Raw genomic sequence first — 26,460 nt, 5'->3', positions numbered from 1 at the left:
TTTTTCCCACTTCAATCTATTCAAAATTGTTTAGTTTACTTGGATCTTTTGCCTTTGTACATTAATTTTATAATAATCTTGTTTACATCTACAAAATATCTAACTTAGTTTGACAGGTATTGTGTTAAACCTGTGTATTAATTTGTTGAGATTTGACAATGCTGTGTTGAATCTTTCAATACAGAACTACACACTGTTTTTTCCACTAAGAACTATTTAATTTCCTTCACCAAAGTTTTGTCATGCTCAGCACATGAGTCCTGTGTGTGTCCTGTTAGTTTCAAATGTAAGTAGCTAAATTTTTGTGGCCTGTATTCCACTAAGTTAGCATGGCCCCCATTTGACTGCCTAAACAATGAGGCTGATGTTGACATGCCCATAAGCTGCCATGTGTGAATCAAGGTGACTTTGACCTTACTGGGGGAATTTTTCTGTCTGTTCCCCTCTTTCCTCTGATTTACATACACACAGTATGTCTGTGCCTTCCCCGATGACCTCCCCCCACAGTATATTCTACTCTTTCCTCTAATAAACACATACAGTATGTTCAGAGCCTGTAGTGAGAGGCTTATACAAAATACAGATAGTGGATGAAGTCTATTCTGAATTGCCAAGATATGATTTTGGTCTAAGCAACAGTTTCTCTCTCTCTCTCTCTCTCTCTCTCTCTCTCTCTCTCTCTCTCTCTCTCTCTCTCTCTCTCTCTGTGTGTGTGTGTGTGTGTGTGTGTGTATAATGGTCTGAGAATTGAACCTAGTTCCTTCTCAATGATAAGCAAATGCTGTACTGCTGAACTTTATCCACAGTTCAGTTTTATCTCCCAAATCCCCAGCTATCTCTGAAAATTTCAAATATTTGTGGTCATTTTCATTTGTGAGCAATAGGAGATTTTAAAACAGGAAATGGCAAGGCTCCATTGACCTAGCTCTCTCCACTGAGACTGTAAAATAACAGCCAGTTGAATGCCTAAGTGTTCTTTGGGCCTAGAAAATGCCATACTTTAAAACACTGAGAGATTGTTTCTATGTGTGCATATATGTGTGCTCCTGTGGTTAGTTTATGTGTACCATAACTAACCTGTAGTTATGCATTCAGGAGTCTGTAGGCCAGAAGAAGGTTTAGATACTTCTAAGAGTTACAGATGGTTTTTGAGCTACCACTCATGTACTGGGAATTGAACCCAATCCTCTGCCCCAGTCCCAAGTTTTATTACAGAACAGTCCTGAGAGAAATAGCTAGTATATTCTCAGCTACTACTATTCTAGCAAGTGCTATTAGCACCGTGCCTTACAGTACCCAGAGGTTAGAGTTTGAAACCTCTTGTTACAGAGAACTGTGTCTGCTAGAGAGGTCATGATTAGCATATGCAGAACCCCACTCTGAGCCCCGTTCCTACAGTCTTGGGGGCCCCTCTTTGCAGGAGCCCACTCAGGCCTATGAGTTCCCAGCTTTTGTATCTGCTCTCCCACAGGTTTGCAGTCAGGCTTAAGGACAGACAGCTGTCAGGGTGTAGAGTTTACTACCTGGATGCTGGCTTGCATGCCCAGCAGGAAGCTTCCAACTTTGACCAAGGGGTTGCTTTCTAGGGAGAGTTTTTCATGGTATTCCAGCTTCAAACCACACTGAAGAATGGATAATCCCATGGTTTGTCCATAAGCATTTTGAAAGTTAAAATATTTGCTAAGTTAAACTGAAGGTTATTATTTTTTTTAAGTAACCTTCTGATCCCCAGCTTTCTTTCATTCTTTCAAGTCTCCATCACTCTCATATGTGTGTGTGTGTGTGTGTGTGTGTGTGTATTATATTAACATTAGTGTGTCCAGCAGAGTCCTCAGTTGGCAGTAACTTCAGAGCTCAGACAGGCAATGGGAGGGAAAACCATGTGCTTTCTAGTACTAAGAAAATCCCATTGGCCTTCTCTCTTCAGCATCACAGCAAAATGTGGGCTCTTAGTGGAGGAGAGAAAAAGATGTTCTGCTCTTCAGTCCTGTGCTGAATTTATAAGCAAGACACAAACTGACCTTGATTCTTCTTGAGTGTGCAGGGAAAAGCTGGCCTTGGAATGAGTAGAAAAATAAAAAATGCCAGCGAAGTGGAAATGAGAAAGAGAGGGATGTGGGGGCTATTTTTAATTAACATATAATTTCTTTGTTGAAATAGCCAAGTAGCATTTCTGAAATATTCGTCTGGGCAACTACTGCCAAAACCTTAGCAGACATTTCCTCTGCTTGTCTCCTTCCTTCCTTCTTTCCTTCCTTTTCATTTCTTTATAATTCTTTTATTGTATTCACATGTGTGTATGTCTGTGTTCACACATGTGAGTGTGTGTGTAGACCGGAGAACAACTTTGAGTATCTTCATCTATTACCCTCCTCCTTATTTTATTTCTTTATTTTTGAGACAAGGTCTCTCAGCAAACCCAGAGCTTGCAATGTCAGCTAGACTGTATGGCCAGTATACTCCCTAGATCTAACTGGATCTACCAGTATTCCTGACCCCTGCCCAGTGCCGAGGTTACAGGTACATGCTATCATGGCTGGCTTTTATGTGGGTGCTAGGGATCTGAGTTTCTCATGCTTCCATAGCAAGTACTTAACTCGCTGAGCCCTCTCCCAAGCCCCTTCTGCTGTGTTTTTAAACACTTATATTCTGATTAAAATGGTCTCAATACTCTTTCTAATCATTTAAATTAGTTACTATTCACTGATTTTCTATTATATAAGGGAAGGACTTAGGTTTTTATTTACCTAACTCCATGGATTAGTCAATCTGACAAAACTGTTTCTCTCCCTCTCTCCTTTCCTTTCCTCCCTTCCACTCCACCTCTCCTCCCCTCCCTCCCTATGTCCTTCCCTCTCTACAGAATCCAAGCTGGCCTCACCCCTTGCAATCTTCTGCCTTAGCCTCCTCAAGTGTATCACCATGCCTTATTTCAGTCTATATTTTTTGAATTATTATTGTTTGCTTATTATCTTAGCTTCACTTCTGTTGCTGTGATAAAATACCCCCAACAAAAGCAATTTAGTGGGGAAAGGGTTTATTTGGTTCATAATTCCAGGTTATAGTCCATCTTGTGGGATGTCAAGGTGGCAGGAACTTGAAGCAGCTAGTCATATCACATCCACAGTTAAGAGCAAAGAGCAATAATTTAACTTGTTCATGCTTGTGATCAGTTCTGTCTCTTTGCTCTTAAACAGGTCAGGATATCTTGCCTAAGGAATGGTGCTACCCACAGTGGGCAGGTCTTTCCACTCAATTAACATAATCAAATTAATTACCCATAGTTAAGACAGGCCAACCTAACCACTGATACTTTTCCAGGTGACACTATACTGTGACAGTTAAAGCTGACTATCATATTTATCAAATCCCTTGCATTAATGTTTTCCTTTCTGGCTTAAAAAGTGAAATTGCCAACAATTTCCCCCTAGTTACTTGTTGTCTGTTCATCATAGCTCAGCTCAAATATTGCCCTTCCAGAAGGCATCCTTTATGACATTTCCCATTTTCAAGTCCTCCTGTAAATAATATCACAACAGCATTTCAATAATAGAATTAAATAATGTACTCCACTAGACTAGTCTCATAGGTAGATGTGCAGGAACATCTCAGTAAATCCTGTATTATAGAATATCCATTCAGTATTCAGCATGCCACGTCCCCTGTGGTCTCAAGTGGGCTCGATTTGAGGGCCACTGCTCTGGGGCTTGGCTCCCTCCCCCCTGCTTGATACAGACAAGCATTTGATCCTGTGTCCACAAATGTGGTTTCTACCATAGCATTGTCAAGGTCTGAACTTCAGCTCACACCTTGTGAAAAACAGCTTAGGAGTTAGGTATGGTGATGAATGCTTCTAATCCCAGCACTCAGGGGATAGAGGCAGAAGGATTTGAAGTTCTGTGTCATTGGCATAGTGAGACCAGACTCACTCATGGCTGCATGAAACCTTGAGTCGAAGGGAAAAAGAAACACTGTAATAATTTCTGGTAAGCATGCAAAACAGGTTAATGTTCATGGATGTTCAAAACTTTTGAAAATACACTGTCTTCAAATATTATGAGAATAATCACACTATGTTGCAGCAACCATTGATGTGTGAGCCACATTCTAGAAACTGCATCGGCCCTCACCTTTCTCTCCAGTCCTGGACCTTGTTCTAATGCCTGCCTGTTCTTTTGGATAAATGTATGGGGGCATCTTGACGAAGCCTGTATTATCCAATATCTATTCTGGTGTTCAGAATGCCATGGCCCCTAACAATTTTGTGCCTTTGTTCCTTTACTGATAAATCAACACTGACATTTTCCCTGGCCTTAAAATAGTTTGGATAGATCCAGTGAGAATTCCACTTCATTATCTAAATTGCTTCGAGTGGGGTGGTTCATTCTGGGCTGCAGAAAGCTTTCCTATGCATTTAGCAGCTTTATTAGTGGAACCCTTGTCCCCTGTTCATCAGGTGTCCCACCCCTCTGGGGTCTTCCCAGTCTTCACACTCATGACATGCAGGAATGTCCCCAGACATTGCCACTTGTCCCCCGGGACAGAATCACCCCAGCAGAGCACCATTGCTATACACAAAGGCAGGGTCTCTTCTCAGTTGAAGGCAGTTGGTAGTACCTTCCCACACTCCTGCTGGCACAGAGGGGAAACTGACATTCTTCACAGTATGGGAGCACATTCTTGTGGTTGGCAGTAGAGCACACTGAACCTCGGGTTTGAGCTTGGAAGAGTTTTTAGACATCTCCAGTGTCTGACCTCATAACCTGTTGGTTCTTGCCAATTGGGCTGACTCTAAGTAAAAAAGTAGATCATGCCTCTTCCAGGAACCCAGCTTCTGACTGTATGAAGGAGCCAACTGCTTTGAGAAATACCAGGAATTTTTAATCATAGTAAGTGGATCATGAAGGCAGGCACAGATTTGTCAGATGTAGATGAATTTTCTCAGTGTTTATTTGAACTCTAATGTTCTCTTTAAGAGGGAGGCTGGGGGAATGGGACGGGTGGGGAGGATAGAGTGACCTAGTTTTCCCTAGCTGTGGTTTCGTAGCTGAGACTTAAGCTTCCTATTTATTAACTGGATTTAGGAAACTATTGTTTTATTCTGTTGTGGATAGGCTGCCATGATGTGTCTAGACCTGTGCCAAGAAAGAGAAGGTTCTTAAGGGATGGTAAGTGAAGCCATAGCTGGAGTGAAGTTCCTATGGCAGCAGAGCCCTCCTATAGGACAGCACATGCTAGTCCCCAGAATCTGGACATGTTGCTGCATTGGTTACTTTTGTCATGGCTGCAGTGACATGCCTGACCAAAGCCCCTAAAGGACATGAGGGTTTATTATGATTTGCAGTTCCAGAGTATGTGCATCTTGTTAAAGAAGGTAAGGATGCCGGAGCATGAAGCAGCATCCACAGTGAAGAAACAGAGAGATGAAAGCTGTTTATTTCATCTTTTTCCTCAGTTCAGAGCCACAGCTACTCTGTGTTAGGGTGGGCTTTCCTACTTCTATTAATTTGATCTAGAGGCATCTTCATAGACATGCCTTGTTTTCTAGGTGACTCTAGAGTCTTATTGAGTTTCCAGGTTAGTTCTTCCCTGTAGTACTGAACATGTAGCCCTGACTACCTGCCTGACTACTGGCCAATCAGCATTTATTCACCAACCAATAAGTATACAGTATACAGAAGGACAGTTCCCCTTTCATATATCTATATGTGTATGTGTGTTGGCATAGGTATAGCTACCTTATGACACTTGAGTAGATATGAATACCTGTCTTCAACCAGTTCCTAGCATACAGTAAATACTTTGTATGTAAGTTAGCTTTATTAACACTGAAGAGATTCTTCTGAACCTATTTTCTAGTCTGTCAGTTAACTCTTTAGCTTCAAATTATAACTTTTATATCTACTTTTAAAAGATAGAATATTTAGGTTTTTCTGAAGTTATTCTGCTTTCCTTTTTAAAAGTGTGTGTGTGTGTGTGTGTGTGTGTGTGTGTGTGTGTGTGTGTGTGTGTGTGTGATGCTCTGGAGCTGAAATTACAGGTGGCTGTGAATCATTTGATGTGGGTGCTGGGAACTGAACTCAAGTCCTCTGTAAGGGAATCAAGGGCTCTTAATGGCCGAGTCATCTCTCCAACTCTTTTTATGCTGTTTCTTTACTTATTGTGTGTTCTTTGTTCTTTTAAAAAGTCTTTTTTTTTTAAAGTGAAATGAGATAGTGACAAGCTCCTGTTTATATTGTCTAAGAATGCCTTGATTTTATATTCATTTTTGAAATATGATGTTTTTCAAGTTAACATTCTTTCTTTAGTCCATTGAATACACTGATATCATGGTTTTAATACTGCCCTTGAGCAGTGTGCTGTCAATTTGTTTCCATTCATTTGTACATTTTAAAAAACATTTCTGGCTGCTTTTAATATGATTTTTGATAATTTGCAGGTTAACTACAGTGTGGGTGGAGTAGGAAACAATGATCCTTACTCCATAATAAAAGTACTGGGAACTCAAGAGTAGCAAAAAGCCATGCAGATTTATTTTCAGTCAGTTCTATAGAAGCCAAGCACCAACCTAGAATAACAGAAAAAATGGCAGGCACACAGATTTGATTCATTGCAATGGTTTTTATATTCTTAACCACATTTCTCCACCCCTGAATTCTTCATTGACTTAGTTCTTTGGAGCGTGGGGAGCAATCTTTCCTGGTGTCTGGCATTGCCCCCTACCCAAACTCTCCATCCTGTTGGTTAAGGACACAAACCCTTGTCTAATGTATATCCTAGGGTGGAGATCCCTCCTTTTCTGAGGCATGTAGCATACTGCCTGTGCTTTTTACCACAGGACAACTGAGAGCATCTATGCAAGTAGACACCAGCTACCACGTAGGGAAGAGGTAGACCTGGTGCCTCCTGCTTGTTTACAATTCATTAGTGAGCTATAACTGCAACCTATATTGAAAATGGACCATAATGACCCATTTCTTAGAGAAGGGGGAATTTCATTGTATTGATTCTATTTACCATTTATTGTTCCTCTGTGGAGTCACATCTTTTATCTATTCTAGACAAGTTCTAGCCAGTTTTCTCCCAGTACTATTTTCCTTTATCCCAGTTTGGCCTCCATGTGGAACTCCAATGAAGAATACATCAGGCTTCTTTCACAGTCATCTTCTTTCTACTGCCTGGTCATTTAGTGCTGTGTTCTTAGGAACCTTCCTGCTTGCTAATTCTCTCCTTGGCAGTTCCAGGACTTTCAGTTTATCTGTGTATTCAATTTCAGTGCACTTTTTGTTTTTTACAAGTTGTGTATGCTATTTACATCTAGCTGTTTATTTTATACTAACCCATTTCCTTTTGGTGTTTTTATTTCATATTTTATTTAACCAGGCTGTTGAATTTTGAGTATCATGTTCTACAACCTTGACTTCCCAATGTATCTGTAGTTCAGAATAATAACACCTATGCCATTTGGTTGTCACAAAGAAATATGAGTTAATATTTACAAAGTGCTTAGGAAGGTATCTGTCATATGCTAGGCACAGATAAACAACTTTAGAATTTTTTCATACACTAGAAATTCATACTTTGTATTTTGACATTTTTATGGGCTAGTGACATTGTGTGGTATGACCTTCTCTCATCATGTTGGCTACAGCAGTGAGCCTTAGGCATCAGTCACACAATTCCTCATGCAACTGCAAGATTCTACAGTGTGCTGTGTTGCTAAATCTGATGATCAGTATGTTAGGGGTATCTACCTTAAGTTTATGGTATAATCAACCCATGATGGAAATAGATGAGGATTTGTACTTAGCAAACATTTGATTCAGAAAACTGAAATACATAATGTGACAGTTCCAAAATCTCTAATTCTCTTGGGTCTGATTTTGTTGTGTTTTATTTCTGCTACCTCTTTCTCATGGGGAGTATTTTCTAGGTGATTAATGAGGCTTTAGAATCATCCTCACCTACTCCCTCTCACCTAGAGAAACCTTCAAGGGCCTAAGAGAAAGGCTCCTTTGCAGAGACAGTTTTCGTGGACCTCTGCTCTGCTGGGAGCTGAGTAGACACTGATGCTCTCAGATCCTTTAACATATTTTCACTCCCTTCCAGAGTCTTGGCAGAAAGGTTTCATGTTCAACATCCCTAACTTTTTATGGTCAACAGGGTGAAAGTTTTTATTCTATGTTATGTGCATTTCCCTAAAAACAATGCTGGCTTGTTAACTTATGCAATGCTTAATAGTTTGTTTTGTTTTGTTGTTGTTGTTTTGTTTGTTTGTTTGTTTTCCTTTCAGCTCATATCCCCCAGGTCCCTGGAGATTTCTCTTATTTACTTGCTTGCAAACTCACTGGTAACTTAAAACCTTTGTTTATCTTACCATGACCAGAATCCAGCTAACCTTTAGGGAAGACTCTGCAATAGAATGTCACAGTGCACTGACTCATCCTCTGTGGCCCAAATCCTGTTTTAAACCTGATCTGATAGAAAACTATATGGAGGAAAGTGATCTAGTGTCACCCAGGGTATCTTGTGTATTTTAGATTCTCAAATGAGTGAGCCAAGAGAGTCAGCACAGCCTCTGCCTCCTCCTGTGGTCTGGAAGCCTCTGACCTCAGTACTTTTTTGCTTGGGCTGAATAGGTCTCAGTCAAGCTTGAATGCCAAGGTGGTTTTGTGATATGGAATAATCCCTCAGAGGGAAGTGGAAATAAGCCACAAAAGTGCTGTGGTTGTCAAGCCTTCCCTGTCAGTCATGAGACTAGAGAACAGGGATATTGCAGCTCCAATATCCCATGGGGCTGACTATGACAATAAATGTATCTAGCATAAAGGAAATATATGCAGCTTTTTATGTTAGGAAAGGACTCTTTTCACTCATTCACCTGCTGGTCATATTCATTCGATGGATTCAGGAGTAGCTTGTTTTGAGGTGCCTCTACCCATGCTCAGAAACATCCTACATCTTCTCCCACTGTGCCCTCCCCACCCCCACCTGTGTCCAGAATCAAACAACTGCCCCCACCACCAACACTGCAGTAATCACACCACCAAGCATTTCGGCTGGGGCCAGGAATACAGAATAAGATGCAATGAGCAAGGCCTGCTGGGAATTCAGTAACACCTGCCTGCAAAATTACCCTCACCCCCAACAGCAATCTGCTCCATATTTCAATCACTTCCAACAGCAGCCCCTCTTTGCCTGCTGAATGTTTCTCAGCTGATAATGCCCACCCAATACCAGGAAGGAGGACTACAGAGGCAGGACTCTGTCCTAGTGAGACAAAAGGAATGAAGTTAGGACAGTGAGTCAAATGAAGTACACAAACACGAGGGAGGTAGAAAGGGAACTTAGTAAGTTCTCCAAAGAGAGGCTGGGGCTGTGGTCTGGTCCTGCAACCCCAGCTACGCAAGGCTCTAGAAGCAGAAGAATCAAAAGTTCTGGCCAATTTAGTGAGATTCTGTCCTAAAATTATACATGTGTGTGTATACATATATACATATACATATACATATACATATACATATACATCATATACATATGCATGTGCACGTGCACATACACATATACATATACATATACTAAAAGCACTGGAGTTGTGACTTGGTAGCATGCACATTCTTATCTGCCAGGAACCATAACAGGGTGGCCTAGCAGAGTCCCTGCCACCCATCAGGACTGTACACCAACAGTCACTCCCGACCCTCTTTTTCCTCCCCCGATATCCAGCCTCTCTGGAAGTTTTGCCAATTCATTCAACCTATATCTTTCCTAAATGTATCAGACTTTAGCTCTACCACCAGCAGCCCAGCCTATTTCCTCCAGCCAGGACAGTTGCCACCAAATGATCTCCTGGGATCTAAACTCCCCTCTCCCAGTATGTGTTATGAAGAGTTTACTTTGCTAGAGAAACATGACTGGGCTGTCTCCTGCTTTCTTGCTTTTTTTTTTTAAACATCAAGAATTCGTATTTCACTAACTATGTATTACTCTTATTGGAACTTACTTGCTGCATTCACAAGTCAGTTTCCCCAGGTGAAATTTCTAGACCATTTGCAGCATTCACTGAGATTATTTTTCCCTCCTGGACTCCATTAAGCTTTTGTAGTGTGTGATATAACTTCAGTACAAACACATATGCTCTTTTTTGCATATATTTATGTGCATGGCTAGGAATTGTCCTAAGTACTTAAAGGGCATTCGATCCTTCAAGGCTCACAATCCTATATTTTTGCATAGAGGGGCACAGAGGGGTCAGTTACCTGGACAGAGTTATATAACCAGTAAGTATCCTGGAACCAGGATTTTTTGTTTTGTTTCTCAATCATTGTTATTTAGTTTTTGAGAATTTCATACATGTTTGTGATGTACTTTGATATGTTTCCTCATCTCCCTGCAACTCCTCCCAGAGCTCCCCAACATGTCTCTCCTTCCACCTTGGTGTCCTCTTTTCATCTTTTGTATAGCCGAGTTCTTCCAGGGCCACCCACATGAGCAAGGGTGTGGGCTATCTACGGAAGAACCTATCAGTAGACACAGCAGAAAAATGACTACTCCTTCTACAGCAGCAATCAGCTGCCACTAGTTCTTCAGCTAGATACAGGGCCACATGAGCCCTTCCCCCATCTGTGCTAGAATTTTGAGTGGCTTGGTGTTGGTAATCCACATCACTGTGAATTCACAAGTAATACAGCTATATTCTGTCCAGAAGACACTTCACGGCTCTCTTCCCCCCTTCCTTGGCTATTACATTCCACTTTGCTTGCTCTTGGTTGATATAGATGTCCTGTTTAGGCTGAACACTAGGAGTGACTGGTTCCCAGCACTCCATCCAGTAAGGAGTTTGTATGCACCTTTGCCTCCTGCAAAAAAGGAGCTTCTCTGAGCAAGGTTGAGAGTAGCACAAATGGGCTGAAGCACAAATATTTAGGAAACTCTCTGACAACATGGCTTCTTAGCAGAATAACAACAGCAGGTTCCTCCCCAACCATGGACTTTTGATCTGGCTTATAGTACCAGGCACGGATGCCCTCCTATAGCTGAGGCCTCAGATGCAACCAGAAAGCAGTTGGTTACAGCCATAAACAGTCTTGCCACTATTACAATAGAGAGCACATCTTGCCTGGCAAGTTGCTATTGTAGTATGCATGGTCCAGTGCTTGATAAAACCACTGATGTCTTTGCTCCCTCATGGTATGCATAGCAGTTTCTAGTACTCTGAAGACTAGCCAGGAAGGAAGACATTTTTTTTTTAGCAGGTTCAAGATCAGTTTCTTTATATTTTGCAATCAAAGTGTGTGGTTATCTTCAGCACTGGGTCTTATTATCTAGTTGTAGTGGGCAATAAAGAGCAGTGGCAAGAATCTATGTTGTCTGTGAGAATCGGGATTTGACCCAGTCCTGAACAAAGCGAGTCTGTTCATACTTCCACATCTCAGAATGGAAGAGGTGAGAATTTTAAAGTATGTAACCCCAGGGATGTTTTATTTCCTCACAGGAGTGACTGGGTAACATCCTACAAAGTCATGGTGAGCAATGATAGCCATACATGGGTTACTGTGAAGAATGGATCTGGTGACATGGTGAGTCCCCTCCCTGCTCTATCTACCCATGCCATTGGTGCCTGGCCATGGGGCTTTGTTCTGTCCCTGTGGAGGTTTACCAAGTCTGTAAACTCAAGCCAACCAGGAGAGTCTGGTGGATAGTGACCTCCTTCTCTTGCTCTGAAGTCCAACCTCCAGTGGCCCACAGCTGGGGCTGATACAAAATTCTGCATTCATTCCAACTAATGTAGTTCTATGATGCAACTTCTGACCCCATTTATAAGTTAACATATTGCAGTTGAGAACTCCCACAGCTGTCGCTTTCAAGAGCCACCTTGCATGATTAGCTTCAGCATGAGAGTTTTGTTACTCTGAAATTCAGAATCTCAAGTGCCACTTCTAGCATGGCATCCAGCATCTTATACATGGCAACCCTGCTTCTGCCTTCTATCTCATTCCTACTTACATCACTGACTGTAAGTACTTACATTACTTATTGTCCTGTGTGCACCAGCAGAAAGGAGCCAGCTGGTCTACCTATGAAACCCATTCTCCATTACTGTTTCCTTGTCTCTAGAATTCCTCCCATTCTTACCAATCTAAGTAGTTTGCCTTGACTGTTGGGCCAAATAGAACCTCTCTCTGCTCCAAAGCTTGGGCTGGTCTGCCTCTTTCTAAAAGCCTGAGCTCTAGGGCATCCTTTTACCTTCATGATAGACTGAGAGATAGGGTCTTCCTGAGGCAGAGTTCAGGGGTGTTTTGTTCCTTTTTGCCTTGATTACCAGGTTGCATAGGTACTTCTTGATAGGAATGAATAATTTTATGATGATCTTTCTCCTTGAGCATCAATAGATATTTGAAGGAAACAGTGAGAAGGAGATCCCTGTACTAAATGAATTGCCGGTCCCAATGGTGGCCCGCTACATTCGCATAAATCCACAGTCCTGGTTCGATAATGGGAGCATCTGCATGAGGATGGAGATTTTGGGCTGCCCATTGCCAGGTAAGTTTGCCTCCTTAACTGCCTGCAAGGCTGTTTCCTAATGGGAAGCAGGCGCCTCCCCAAGATGAGCCATCGTTTTCTTGTGTGCACTGTTAAATCTCTTAAACACACAGGTTATTAAAAAAAAAAAAAAGAACTTTTCATAATCCCAGCTCAGAAGGATGAATGCTGGTGGCACTGAGCCCTCTTGCCAGTGTGGTTTTGCCTGTTGTAACTTTAAGATGTTTATGTATGTCGAGGTTGACCACTCACCCAGTGCTGTCACTCAGAAGTGAGAAAAAGACATCCAGCAGTCAGCTGGGATGTAAGTAACTTAATGGTAAAGCACATGGAAATGTGCAAATCTCTGGGCTTGGTTCTCAGCACTACAGAATATGTTTGCCTTCAAGTCATGTATCTGTCCTCAGGACACTTACTGTATTAGGTGCAGAGGCAGAGCAGGGGGTAGAAGAAACTCAACTGTGAGCATTTGCAGGGTGTCTGCCTAAAGAGCTTCCCTTGGGTTCCTGCATCTTCACTGAGTGCCTACTCCTTCTAGTCTAATGGTCTGATTTTCAGATGATGGTGTTGGGGTCTAACTTCAGGATATAGGCAGGAATTCACATGGTGAACCTTCTGGATCCCATTAGTGTCTGCTTCAGTCAGGTTGGCCTAGGCTGACATTTCAGAAAGTGTTAGCTGCATCACTGGGGACCCATGAGAGCTCCTTCCTCCTGACCAAACATCTCCAGGAAAGCAGCCAGCCTAAAACCCTCCCTGTAGCACCTGCCCTTCTCCAGTCAAGTCACAAGGAACTGGAACTGGAGCATGGTTTATACCAGCCAAATTTCTCCCCAGAGTCTGCTCACTTTTAGGCTCTTAGTATAAGGTGGAGTGTCTCTGCCTGTGGGTTCCCAGTCCTGCCTAGCACTCAGAGGCAATCCACCACCAACTCTGATGTTATGTTAGCAGTCACCCCAGCTCCACCATGAACTTACATTTGCTGTGTTTTCCAAGCATGTTTAATGCCACATTACTATTTTTTCTCTCAGTCCTGTAATATACATGAGCTTGCTTTGCCAGCTGTAGGTTTTTAAAACATGAACCCTCCATGGTGAGAAAGCCAACTCTGTCTGCCTACATAACTGTTCTCACAGCAGACACATGTTTTGTTTTGCATTTTATGTTTGTTTGCACTTACTAGCTTGTTTTTTTTTTGTTTTTTATTTTGTTTTGTTTTGATGTTACAAAAATTATTGGTGCCTGTCCTGGTTAGCTTTGACCATCAACTCAACACAACATAGAGCCACCTGAAGGGCACCCAGATGAAGTTGGCCTGTGGGCAGGTCTATGTGGGGGCATTTTTTGATTGTTAAGATGGAGGGGGGCCCAGCCCACTGTGGGCAGTGCCATTCCCTGGGCTGCATAAGAGAACTAGCTAAGTACAATCCATAGAGTGAGGAAACATGCAGCATCTTCCACCATCCTTCCTACAGCACTTCCTTGGGTTTCCTGGTCAGAGATAACATTGCATAAAATAGTCAGTGGGCCTATTCAAGTTTCTACCCTGAATTTCCTCCACAATGGACTGTGACCTGTAAATGAAATAAGCCCATTGCTCCCCTAAATTGCTTTTGGTCAGATCAAAAGAATGTAACCAGGAAGAAGGCATCTGTGGGTACTTCCTCTCCTGATCTGTGGGCAAAATCTCACATCTTTAATCAGCCTGTGGTAGCTTAAAATTCAATCTTGCAGTTACTCTTCTTATTTCTCTGTCAATAGTGTATGTATGTGTGTGTGTGCGCACACACATACATGCATGCACATGTGTGTGTGTGTGTGTGTGTTCACCCCTGTGTCCACAGTTGTTGCCTGCACTTGGATGTAACAAGTACTTCAATTCCTGCCACCTGAGTGACCCCAAGAGAAAGTGACTTTACTACAACTCTGATGTCACTGGAGTAGATAGGATCAGAACCTGGGGCCTAGCAGCCCTAATGAGCAAGGTCAGTTACTCATGCTCACTATTCCAGTTAAAGAGAAAAGCCATAGTGGAATGCAGAGGAAGGAGTTAGTATGGCCACACTGTGAAAAGCAGGCCAGGAGCTATAGTGAACCCCCAAGTCTATCATATGGGTCCTAACATGAGGTTTAGATTTAGATAGAGGGCAGTAGTTATATACAACTCTAAGCATTCCTGGCCAAGGTGCATCCTCGCCCATCATCATCCCTTCATTTTCTAGGCTCCAGTCTCTGCTGTGAAGTGCTCTGAACTAAGTGAAATCTCTTCTTGGGAGGAGAGGGCCTCCTCTGGCAGGCACAAGGCTTCATTCTGCCTTGTCCCTTTCTTAGCATGTGATTTCCTGGGGAGAACCAGTTTCTTGAGGACCATTGTAGCAATGTTCTGACAGCCTAAAAAAAGAGGGGCACAAGTTACTTTTTGAAGTCCAGTGGCTACTCCCAGTAGCTACCCTGGGAGCATGGGCCTTGTCCCAGGATCATCACTGAGCTAGTGACTGGCTGGGGTGAGTGGATTCATTGCTTGGACCTGGGTCACAGGCTTGCACCTGGGGTTATAAATCAAGACAGTTCCTCTGAACCACATGAAACTGGTGCTGATTAGAGAAAGGGACTTCAGGGATAGCAGTAGATGGCTGATAGACTGGCCATGAGCTCTGAGCTCAATTCTTACTTTTAAAACCAAGAGATGAACTCCTAAGAAGAAATTCTCAGTGAGAGTTTGTTCATTCAAAGACAAAGAAGTATTTATTAATATGGGAGTGTCAAAAAATGCAAAGCCAAAACCAAAGCCAAATACTGTCTCTCTTTACCCTTGCTTTGAAACCCATGGGCCTGGAAAGCTCTTTTCAAAGGCACGGACATCCCATACCCCAAGCAAGTGTTTGAGAAATAACTGAGGCTTTGGCTGAGCCTAGATAGCCTTGACTTTCTTGCCTGGACAAAATGCCTGTCTCTCTCCTGCAAGGTACCACCTTCTATGACAACTACTTGTTTCTTATAGTATTGCTAGATCTTTCATGAAGATTTAACACTATAATTGATGTTTGAGTCCTCTTGTACCTCCTATTTGTTGTGTGTGGCCTCAATCTACAAAGCTAGAGCCATTTGTTAGGGTCCCACAGGGCTGTCTGATGAGGGTGTATGATAGAGTCTGATGAGGATGAGTGATGGAGTCATGGCTTGGTTCCATGTGGAATCTGATTTGGCATGGCTGAGGTAGGTCTATTAGGCAGCTGGTACTCCTAGTCTGGAGACTTTGGTGGCACAGGTGGCTTCCTGCTGATCCTGACATCTCAGAGGTTCTTCTGGTACCCACCAACCCTCTGCCTTTGAGCCACTTGGGTGGAGCCCAAGCTGTTGTGGGATTCCAAAGTTCTGATGCTCCTTACATAGGGTGAGGGTGGGGGGTGTGCTAACTGAGACTTTCTGACTGTATCCTCTAGTGGGAAATGTCAGCATGATGACCAGGGCCTGGAGCCTTTGCCATTCTTTCTCAGATGAGGACAAGGGCATCAGGGCAGATCTGGGGTCTCTTCTTGTCTCTCTCCTTCATGTTCTTCCTCCTCTCTGCCCTCTCTCTTCTGTTTCATCTTTATTTTGGAATACTTTACACAGCTCAGTAGGAATTGAAAAGAAAATTCAAGTTAAATGAAAGGTATCCAGGGGGAGCAGGCTGTGGTCCCTGAGTCAGAGCACCAGTCCTCAGGGTCACCTCTGTTACTATGTTCCAATCACACTGCAAGGCTGCTGTGTCAGTAAGACTTTCATATTTGTTACAAAACACTGTCATAAACAACTTACAAGGAGGGAAGATTGGTTTTGGATCACAGCTCCTGAAGTTTCTGGAGTACAGTCCTTAGCTCCATTGACCAGACCTGTGGTGAGACAGAACAGCACACCATAGCTGTGGGAACATGTGGTAGAGGAAGCTCTTCACCTTACAGTAGGCAGGAAGTAAAGAGAGGAGGGGACTGGAGATCAGGCAGGACCTTCAAAGTCACCCTGCCCCCCCCATGATCTAGTTCCTATAGCTAAGCTCTGCCTACTAAATGTTCTACTATCTCTTAAATTATGTCCCTTATTGGGGACATGAACCTCTGGGAAAACTTCATATGGAAACTATAGCAGGTGCTTCTGGTTCTGAATGTCATAGAAGGATGACTTCAGGGTTTCCTGACCAGGAGCTCTTGATGTCATTGGGTCCTGCTGGTCACTGAGGTGGTGCTGATAGTTCTTTCATGGTCAAGAGGTCACCACGGTCATCAGGGCAGTGCCTTAGCATCCTTCACCTGGAGAGAGATGTGTCACCATCTCCTGCTGTGTGCCAAAGAGTGTCACCTCCTCTGAAGCAATCAGAGCAACTGGGTGCTGTGATAGTGTTGGCTTGGCCCTGTGGCCAGGACCTGGGAGTTTTGAGATTTTGGAAAAGGGGATTCTCATATGCTGGGCTCCATTAGGAAAACTGAAAGGGAACACATCCCAGCTAAGAGACTAACAGTGGGTCCAGGTTTCCTAATGCCTCCGAGGATGCACATGTGGTTTTGAACCTCACAACTACTTGTTTCGTACTGACAGCAGCCCTGGCACACATGTATCTCTTCTACTGCTCACTGTAAACCAAGAGAGGAGACATCGTCTTTTCCTGCTTGCAGATGAATAATAAGTAGTGCACAGACTGCCCAAGTGGTTTGTTCAAGGTCATACCACATAAAGTAGAGATCTAACCCAGGCCTTGTGACTACACATTCTTAACCTCCAAATGGTTCCAACTCCCATGTGCCTCCTGCTGGCTTGGTGCTCTTGCCTCTGCACCAACATTAGAAGTTCAACTTTCTAGCACCATTGTCATCCTAGCAGGGACGTCATGGTTGACTGTGAATGAATTCAAAACCATCTTTCTGTCCTTAGATCCCAATAGCTACTATCACCGGCGCAATGAGATGACCACCACCGATGACCTGGATTTTAAGCACCACAACTATAAGGAGATGCGGCAGGTAAGACAAGAGTATGGGGTTTCTTTGTCAAAGAGCAGCAGGGCATGAGTGATAAGCACTAAGTGTGATTCCTCTGGGCCTCCTTTGTTAGGAAATGGCTGATATGGAGCTCAAAGCTCAGCTGTTCTCCTTGAAGCCTTTAGTTCCTAAATGGTTGAAGGATATTGATGAATTTGGACTGGAAGGTGAAAGGGCGCTCATGGTAGAACTGACAGCCTCCCCATGGGTCTGCATACTGTGTTACACAGCTGACCTCCATCAACATGTTCAGTCCTTCTAAGAACCTAGAAGGGTAGGGACTGTGATTACCTTCTCTTACTGATAATGAAACTGAGTCATGTGACACTATATAGCACTATTACCTCCTACCACAATGTTTAGATTCTTTTAAAAAGTTATTTGTTAAATTTATTCATTTATTCATTATTTTGCATCCCAGCAGTTTCTGTTTCTCCTCTCTTCCCATTCCCTCCCCCAACTTCCCATCTCACCCCCACCCCGGATCCACTCACTCCTTTTCCCTTTCTATTTAGAAAGGGTCAGGCCTCCCATGGGTCTCAAAGCATGGCATACCAAGCTGAGGTAGGACTAAGCTACTCCCCTCATATTAAGGCTTGTTAAGGCAACCCAATATGAAGAATAGATCGGTTCTCGGGTGACAATACAATGGCCCCTGTCATTCCTTCAGTGAGGAGAGGATAATAGTCATTGTGCTGCATTTGAGGGTCTCTTGCAAGTAGTCACAGCTGCTCTGTTGAATATGATAGTGACTGGTATGTTCAGGGAGCAGCACTCTACAGCAACACACTAGAAAGTATGGGAAGACATTGGCAAACAAAAGAGTCTTAGCTACTCAAGAATCAGGATTACATTGGCATGTAAGGACTTACCAAAGGCTAGTTAATGCAGCTCAGAGGGAGGGCTTGTGGGCTGAGGAAAGGAGCCAACTGCCCAGGACAAAGGCAGGGGATGTTTCTGAGACCAGAGTCATTAGGCTGAGCTTCAATTCCATGGAATGAACATGCTTGGCTTGTCTCACTGCCATTTAATTTGAGATACGCACGGCTTCCAGACACCTGTCAGCACAGACGTAGAGGTGGGATGTGCTAAAGAACTCCTCTTACTGTCTTGCTCTTCAGAAACAGAGATAATGTGCTTGGACTTGAGGTGTGTGACTCATGCCTGCTGCTCCACTTTCTCAGGGTATTTTTATGGCTCTGCCCACCATTCTGTCTTTGGGAGCTCTGGTGGGTTAACCCAGCCTTTTGCTTGATGGGTGTTTTAAGGCATCTCATCAAGTCCAGAAGTGAGATAGATATCAATCATTTGGTGCAATAAATCTCATGAATGCATACAGTGAGCTGAATGACCACAGTCCCTGGGCACTAAGAGTTGGATACAGCTGCCCCACATGCATAACTGAGGTCCTCTAGGAAGAGCTGGCAGTATGTGCTTTAGGTATGAGGTGTCTATGATGACTACTACTCAAGAGATGCTAGAGCTGAGAGGACTCAGGGTCATCAGTACTGCCACCCATCTGAAGTCCCACTGCCCGAAGTCACTGAGTTAGAAATGGTTCAGGGAATGTTCCTCTGCCCCGTGAGCTGGGCCAGTAGCCCTCACCAGGTAGATTCCTGCTTCTTGGGGTTGGATTAGAAGACAGAATTGCTATGCCTTTCCCCAGATGGAGTCTTCTAGGTGGCTGTAGACAGACTACAGCCAGGATGTCTGAATCTTCTTCGAATCCCCCATGACAGCGCCCTTACCAGCAGGAAGTAGTTTGGAAAGAACAACGCCCAAATTCCCAAATATTGTCTATAAATGTTTGTTTTCATTTAAATGGGCTTGGTTATATAAAATAATAAAAAAAAGAATAAAAAAGAAAAAGAAAAACGAAATATTTCTACCTTAGGAAAAATAGTAGGCTTAGGCTGCTACTGAAAGAGACATTTATAGCCAACAATAAAATGAGAAGCAGTAATGAGAAGGCAGCAAAACAAGTGGAGATGCTCATCCCGCTGTAAGAGGATAGCAGTGAGAATGTATGTGGCTTCCATGCAGCATACGCTTGTAGAGCACTGAGTTACATGGCTCCTATTCCAGGCTGAGGGAGGGGGCGAGAGATGGGGAAGGCAGAGAGGAAGATGAAGCCTATCCAAACATCCACACTTCAAAGCAGAGAAACTTATGCCAAGAGAACATCAGAGGTCTTCTTAGTACATGTATTGACAACTTCCTTGTTACTTGCTTAAATATACATTGTTCATCTTGTTCACTTGGAATGATGGGGGCAATGACCCTGTCACTTAATGTAAGTCTGCAACATGAAATTTATCATACATGTGCTTAACATCATCATTACAGTCATCATAGATGGGATGGGAACAGATGGGTTTGCTTGCCTATGGCTGGAAAAAGCTTTGACTATAACTGGGACCAGGTGCTATCTGGATTGCTGGCAGATGTTAGCAGACAGAGAGGGAAAAAGACTTATCTTCTTGACCAAACAAAGAAGCCAGCAAGAACAAAGGGATGGGGTAGGAATATCAGGTGGGTTCTGGGAAAGAAGACAGGTCCTAAGTCAGCTGCATTCTTTCCCTATGTGACAGAAAGGTTGGTGAGTCCCACCATAGCCCCTAGGAAAGGAACTTTTGAGATTGGGGTATGAGGGGAGAGGCATTTCTGAGGTGGATAGTTGACCTGAGCCATTTGTTAGAGTATATTTGAAGTAGGGTGTGGCATGCTCTTGTGGGGCATGGCTTGCCTTTCCCAGGTAGAAAAGACATTGGCTTCCTAAGAAAGTGTTACTTGTATTTAGGTTCAAGATATTCAAGAGATACAGATTGTGTTGTTATTTGATATGATATAAATAGCTATCGGTTAAGGGGTAAGACAGGACTTGTAGGGCAGCTATCTGGCAGTACTTACATACAGGATGGCTGAGGATGGCCAGGGACATTAGGCTGTGGGGGGAGTTAGCTGAGCCTGTCAATATACTGTGTGGTCAGCCTCAGTGTGCGGACAGGTGATGAACATGGGAAGCCAGAGCAAGGTAGTAGGTCTGAGAGTCCAGACAACCAAAGTTCTGACCTGTCTTAGGGTTTCTATTGCTTTTAAGAGGCACCACAATCATGGCAACTCTCATAAAGGAAAAATATTTAATTGGGGTGACTTACATTTTCAGAGATTTAGTCCATTATCATCATGGTGTAACATGGTGGTGTACAGGCAGACATGGTTCTGGAGAAGAAACAAAGTGTCCTACATCTTGACTTTTGAGTTCCAGGAGGTAGTCTGTCTCACTTGGTGTAGCCTGAGCATAGGAGATCTCAAAGCCTGCCCCCACAGTGACATACGTCCTTCAACAAGGCCTCACCTACTTCCAACAAAACCCATACCTCTCTTTAGTGGCACTTACTTTGGGTGCCACTTTCTTCCAAACCATCACATGACCTATAGTTTCCTTCCTCCGGTAATTCCTTTTCCATTGGATTAGAGGTGATGTCTGAAGGAAGATCACTGAAGAAAACCTTTTATCTGGTATATTAAACAATTTTAAAATAAACACTTCCATTCACTGGATAAGCATTCTTATATCAACAGTGAATCCCAAGTCTAAAGGAAGGATCCTTCAAAAATTCACTGTACTGATGAATCAACATTTTTAACATCTTTCTTGTCTTGGTCTGTTCACAGATAAACAAAAGTCCAGAGAATGAGTAATTTATAAACAACAGAAGTTGAGTTTTCATAGTTCTTGATATTGGTGACCTAGAATCAAGGCACCAGCAGATTCTGTCTGTGTCTAGTGAGGGCTGCTCTCTACTTCTAATATGGTGCCTTGTTTCTGGGTCATTGTGTGGAAGGTGGAAAGGCAAAAAGGTCTACCTGGTTTCCTCCTATCCTTTTATAATGATACCCTTTCCACTGATAAGGGAAGAACCTCTGTGACTTAATCATCCCCTGGAAAACTCCCCACCCTCACACACTGTGGAATTGAGTCTTGGATTCCACCTTGTGAACTTGGGGAACACATACACTCAAGCTATAGCTTCTATCCTTCCAGTGCTTGAACTTGTGCTCACAGGTTCTACACCACTGTGATTAGAAAGTGGCTCTACCTTTGCCCCCAGTGTCTCAGTTAGTGTTGGTTTTCTAGCATCACCTGCCCCACCCCACCCAACCTCCACTGTCTCTACTGCTGCCACATGTGTGGGCCAGCGGATGGTTGCATTGTGGTTTAGCAGCTTTCCCCCTGCTCTGAAGCATTTGGAAATCTCCCAATTTTTAATGACTGTGCCCAAGTAGGAAACATGCTACAACCAGCGTCATCATGTGTACAATTTTAGCTTTCTTCAGAACAGTGTCCTTCAGATATATTACCGAAAATTGGATTACTAGAAAATCATCTCCTTATCCTGTCTTCTGCAGCAAAGGGGGGAAAGAAAGGAGCCCAGACTCTGATGGGTACTAGAATAGTGATGAGCTTTCCATTTCAGAGGGGACTGAGTCCAGCAAACCCTGCTGTACTCTACTATGTTTCCTCCCCTCCTCCTCCAAGGAGCTGTCTGTCTTGACATCCTTTCCTGACTCACTTCCCCCTCCATTGCATCAGATTTTAACAGATACTGTTTTTCCAGGAGTGGGGGTTGGACTGGGAGGAGCCAAATCTACCATGATATACAAGATGTTTCAGACCTGCAGAATCCATTTCGTCAGCCTTGTTGAGGATGTGGGCCTGGTTCCTGGGAAATCCTACACCTTACTATGTCATCAGGACCCATGTATTTACCACAAAGCCCTTATTCTAGCTTGATTTGTGTTGTTGTGATTAACACCATAACCAAAAGCAACTTGGAGAGGAAGGTGTTTATTTGGCTAAAGTTTATTGTTCAGAGAATCTGGGGCAAAAACCTGGAGGCAGGAACTAAGCAACAGAAACTAAGTAGGAATGCTGCTCACTGGCTTGTTTCTCCTGGCTTCTCAGCCACCTTATACAGCCCAGGATCATTTGCCCAGGGACAGCTGGGTCCTCCTACATAAACTTGCAATCAAGAAAATGTCCCATAGATATGCCTGCAGACCAAGCTTACGAAGGCAGCTCTGCCGTTGAAGTGCCCTTTCCCAGGTGTGGCAAGCTGATAATGAAGATTAGTCATCACGGACCTGGGTAACATAAAAAAAAAAAAAATCTAATTCTTTTCAGGACCAAGTAGTTACATTCTCTCAAAGAAGAAGTTATATGTAAGTACAGGAACCCACCTGGTGAGTCTCATGATAGTCGTGTTGGGAAGAGCAGGTGGACCAATTCCCATGTCCTTCATGGGGACAGTGGCCACTCAAGATATGCTTCAGGGTACTCCAGAGTGCCACCCTGGAGGGAAAACTGTAAAGGGCCTCCCTTAGGCTAGTATTCTTCAAATTCTCTTGTTCTTATGAGGGAAGGTTGATTTTAGTGTGATGATCTAGTGTCACAGTTCATTTAACATCAACTATTGCAGAGAAGGCAGGGTTGGGAAATACTGTTCCAGTGGAGGACAGAATGCAAAGAAGAAAGGGAATCCTGAGGTTTTACAGCCCAAGAGGCTTGTATCTATTGCCAAGTGTGCATCCAGGGGAAGATAATAGTGTGAAGGCTGTGATCTTCGGTGCTTGTTGTACTAGAGGCCGAAGGTAACAGAAAAAGATAAACAGGCCTGTGCTTGAAGCTTATATTTGTTGCCAGGTTAGCAATGGACTACCTAGGTCTTATTCCTGAAGAAACTATCTTTGGTCTAAGATAGTGGCTTACTTCCCAGTCAGGACCCGCTGAAATCCTCCTTGTCTGAGTGTGACTGCACCAGGAGGGACTAGCATACAGGGCCCCAAGGCAAGTGTTCTGTGGCCATCTTTCACACTGTAGCAGGAGAAAGAGGTTCATGCTGTTCCAAGGAGCACTTCTAATGGATACTGCCTGCCACCACCCGTGGCAGTGTGTTTTTCCTCTGCTCTGCCAGGGTCGGAGTGTCCCATCTGTTCTTAATTTATGGTCCATAAATGATCCTCTAAACTCTGGTCTTCACTGATTTATGGTGCCTGGTAGAGAATGGGACCCCCAGTTAACATAGAGAGTAGGTTCCTAGTAGGTATAAAGAGAATATATCGTTCTTTAAACCAGGTTCTGCAACCCTGAGGATTGCAAAACACCTGTCACCCAGCAAAGCAATGCTCACAGCACTGGTCAGGGATGCGAGGCAACCTCTGAGGAGAGGATATTTCTGGTCCTCCATACCCCAAAGATGGAGCCCTCACTCTCTTCTCTGATAGCTCACATCATTCTCATAGACCAAGGCTGTCAGTTGACTATCTGATCTTAAAGTTGAGGCCATGGCATGTAGGTTCCTTCCCCGCTGTAGTCTGCTTTGCTCACCACATGACCCCATGAGGTTTGTGTCCATGGCTACCACACACTGTCCTTACTTAGCATTAATGAACTGGATCATCCCATGTTTATTTCCTGTTGTATTACCAGCTCCAGAGGGGCAGGGACACCTTCTTCAGGTGTTCAGTGTTTATGAAACCTTGATATCAAATACGCCATATTTGCAGAATTTGATCTCCAAAGACACTGGTTTGGAAAGATGAAAATCACTGTGAGAAAGTCATGACCATAACCAGGAGCAGCCAAGGAGGTGGTGACAATAACCTGGGGCATAGGAGGTGGTAACAGCAACCAGGGGGTGATAGCACATCTGAGAGAGGTGAAACTCCCAACCCTAGAAAATGCCTTACTCTGTTGGAATTGTCATAGCAGAAATGCCATCCAATAGCTGACTAATACACAATAGAAATGCCTTGTTTGTGGTTCTAGAGGCTATAGACCCAAGCTCAAGGTGCTGGCAGATGTGTCTGCCGAGGCTCACCCACTAGTTCACATGTGCATGTGGCTTCCCCACAGCTCTACACACAAGTCCTTGGACTCTTTTAAAGGGTTCTAAATCCTGTTCACAAAGTCTCCATCCCCATGACTTCACTTCTCTTTATAAAACATACTTTATTCATTATGTATGCTGGGACATGGGCACCTTGCATTTGTCATGCATCTGTGCACTTCGTGCAGTCAAGACACCTTGTGGGAGTTGTCTTCTCCTTCTTGTATGAGGGTCCCAGAGATGGAACTCAGGTTGGCAGCAAGGGCCTTTACCCACTGAGCCATCTTGCTGGACTCAATGCTTCCTCTTGTAATACTGTTGCACTGATTGGATTTGAGCTGAGGGACACAGACATTTAGTCTGTAACTATATAATCAAGTTACTGAGAGTACCGGACCAGGGCAGGCAATGGTCAAGAGCTTCTCCTTAGAGGACATGGTTCTGCTTGGAAAAGTGGGTGTTATCTTGGGAAACAGGGGATCAGAGAGGGCGTTTTAGACAGAGGTATAGCCCAGGGCTGTGATGGAGAGGGATGCTAAAGTGGGAGCCTGTGGAAATAACTGTCTTTTGGGGAGCACTGATTTTCTTTTTTCTTTTTTGCATGCAGCTATCACAATTCCAAACCGTTCATTTACCTTGTCTTTCAGTTGATGAAGGTTGTGAATGAAATGTGCCCCAATATCACCAGAATTTACAACATTGGCAAAAGCTACCAGGGCCTGAAATTGTATGCTGTAGAGATATCTGACCATCCCGGGGAGCATGAAGTTGGTGAGAAGACTTCTGTCTTTGTTTTATATTGCTCTAATAAACACTTATAACCAAAAGTAGCTTAGAAGGAAAGGGTCTGTCTTGGTTTCAGGTAATAGTTCACCATTGAGGGAAAGCAGGGAGGAGCTCAAGCAGGAATCAGAGACAGGAAGTAAAGCAGAGGCCATGGGAGAGATTTGCTTATCTTCTTTCTCAGCTGCCTTTTATTTTTGATTTTTATTAAATTTATTTATTTTTTTATTTTATTTTATATTCTAACCAAAGTTCTTCCTCCCATCCCTCCTCCTATTGTCCACACCTCTCTTCAAACCCATCCCCTATCCACTCCTCCCATCCGGCAAGGGCTTTCATGGCTGGTGGACAAAGTCTGGCACATTAAGTTGGGGCAGGACTGAACCCCTCCCTCACACGCTGTGTTAAGGGTGAGCATGGCATCCCCTCATGGGGAATGGGCTTCGACAAGCCAGCTCATGCATCAGGGATAGATCCTAGTCCTACTGCCAGAGACCCCCTCAGATAGCCCAAGCTTCACAACTGTCTCCCATATCTCCTAGCTCTGTCCCATGGAGGCTTCCCAGTCGTTTGTCCAGAGTTCATGAATTTCCACGAGCTTGGTTCAGCTGGCTATGTAAAAGAGTGTCTATGTTGTCTTTAAATGCCACCTGCCTTTAGCTGGTCCCTAGTTAGTCATCACTACTCCTCGTCCCTGCAAGCCCTGTGGCCTCCAGTCTTCTTGTTGGTAAAACTGGCCAGGCTCTCAAAAGCCACTGAAGTTTATGTGCAAAAGACAAGGTGCAAAAGAGGTGTCTAACTTCATCATTCCTCCATGTCTCCCTTCTCAGGAGTTCATCTCAGGAGCTTCTTCATGGGGGTAAATTTTATCCTTAGCTGTGGATAAAATCATGTTTCCTCACACAGAGCAGCTTGACAGGGGAAGGAAATGAAGTGTGATCAGCTCTTCTAGGCAAGGATATTCTGAGTCTGTTCAGCTGCTATAACAAAACAGCCAAGACTGCATCATTTATAAACAACAGGAATTTATTTCTCAAGTTGTGGAGCCTGGGAAGTTCAAGAGCAAGAGGCTAGCTCACCAGGAGTCCGGCCTGTGATGGCCTGTTCTCTGCTTACCTTTGCATGATAAAGGAGGTGGAAGGCTACACTCTCAGAGGACACCAATACCTCATCCCCTTCTAAAGGCCCCACCTTTCATACCATCACAGGGTTTTGACTTGAACATG

General features: G+C 43.6%; 1 protein-coding gene across 1 annotated transcript in view; it reads left to right on the top strand.

Annotated features, from left to right (window-relative positions):
* The window catches only part of Cpxm2 (carboxypeptidase X, M14 family member 2), a 101,177-nt gene that overhangs the window by 58,553 nt on the left and 16,164 nt on the right, over nt 1-26,460 (top strand). Inside the window, exons 5-8 of the mRNA XM_051193183.1 lie at nt 11,495-11,579; nt 12,393-12,543; nt 17,452-17,540; nt 25,099-25,222. Coding sequence (XP_051049140.1) covers nt 11,495-11,579; nt 12,393-12,543; nt 17,452-17,540; nt 25,099-25,222 — 449 coding nt within the window. The remainder of the gene's footprint in view (nt 1-11,494; nt 11,580-12,392; nt 12,544-17,451; nt 17,541-25,098; nt 25,223-26,460) is intronic.

Source organism: Phodopus roborovskii, unplaced genomic scaffold, assembly GCF_943737965.1.
Source record: "Phodopus roborovskii unplaced genomic scaffold, PHOROB, whole genome shotgun sequence".
NCBI classification, from domain to species: domain Eukaryota; kingdom Metazoa; phylum Chordata; class Mammalia; order Rodentia; family Cricetidae; genus Phodopus; species Phodopus roborovskii.
This window is presented reverse-complemented; position numbering and strand designations above follow the sequence as displayed.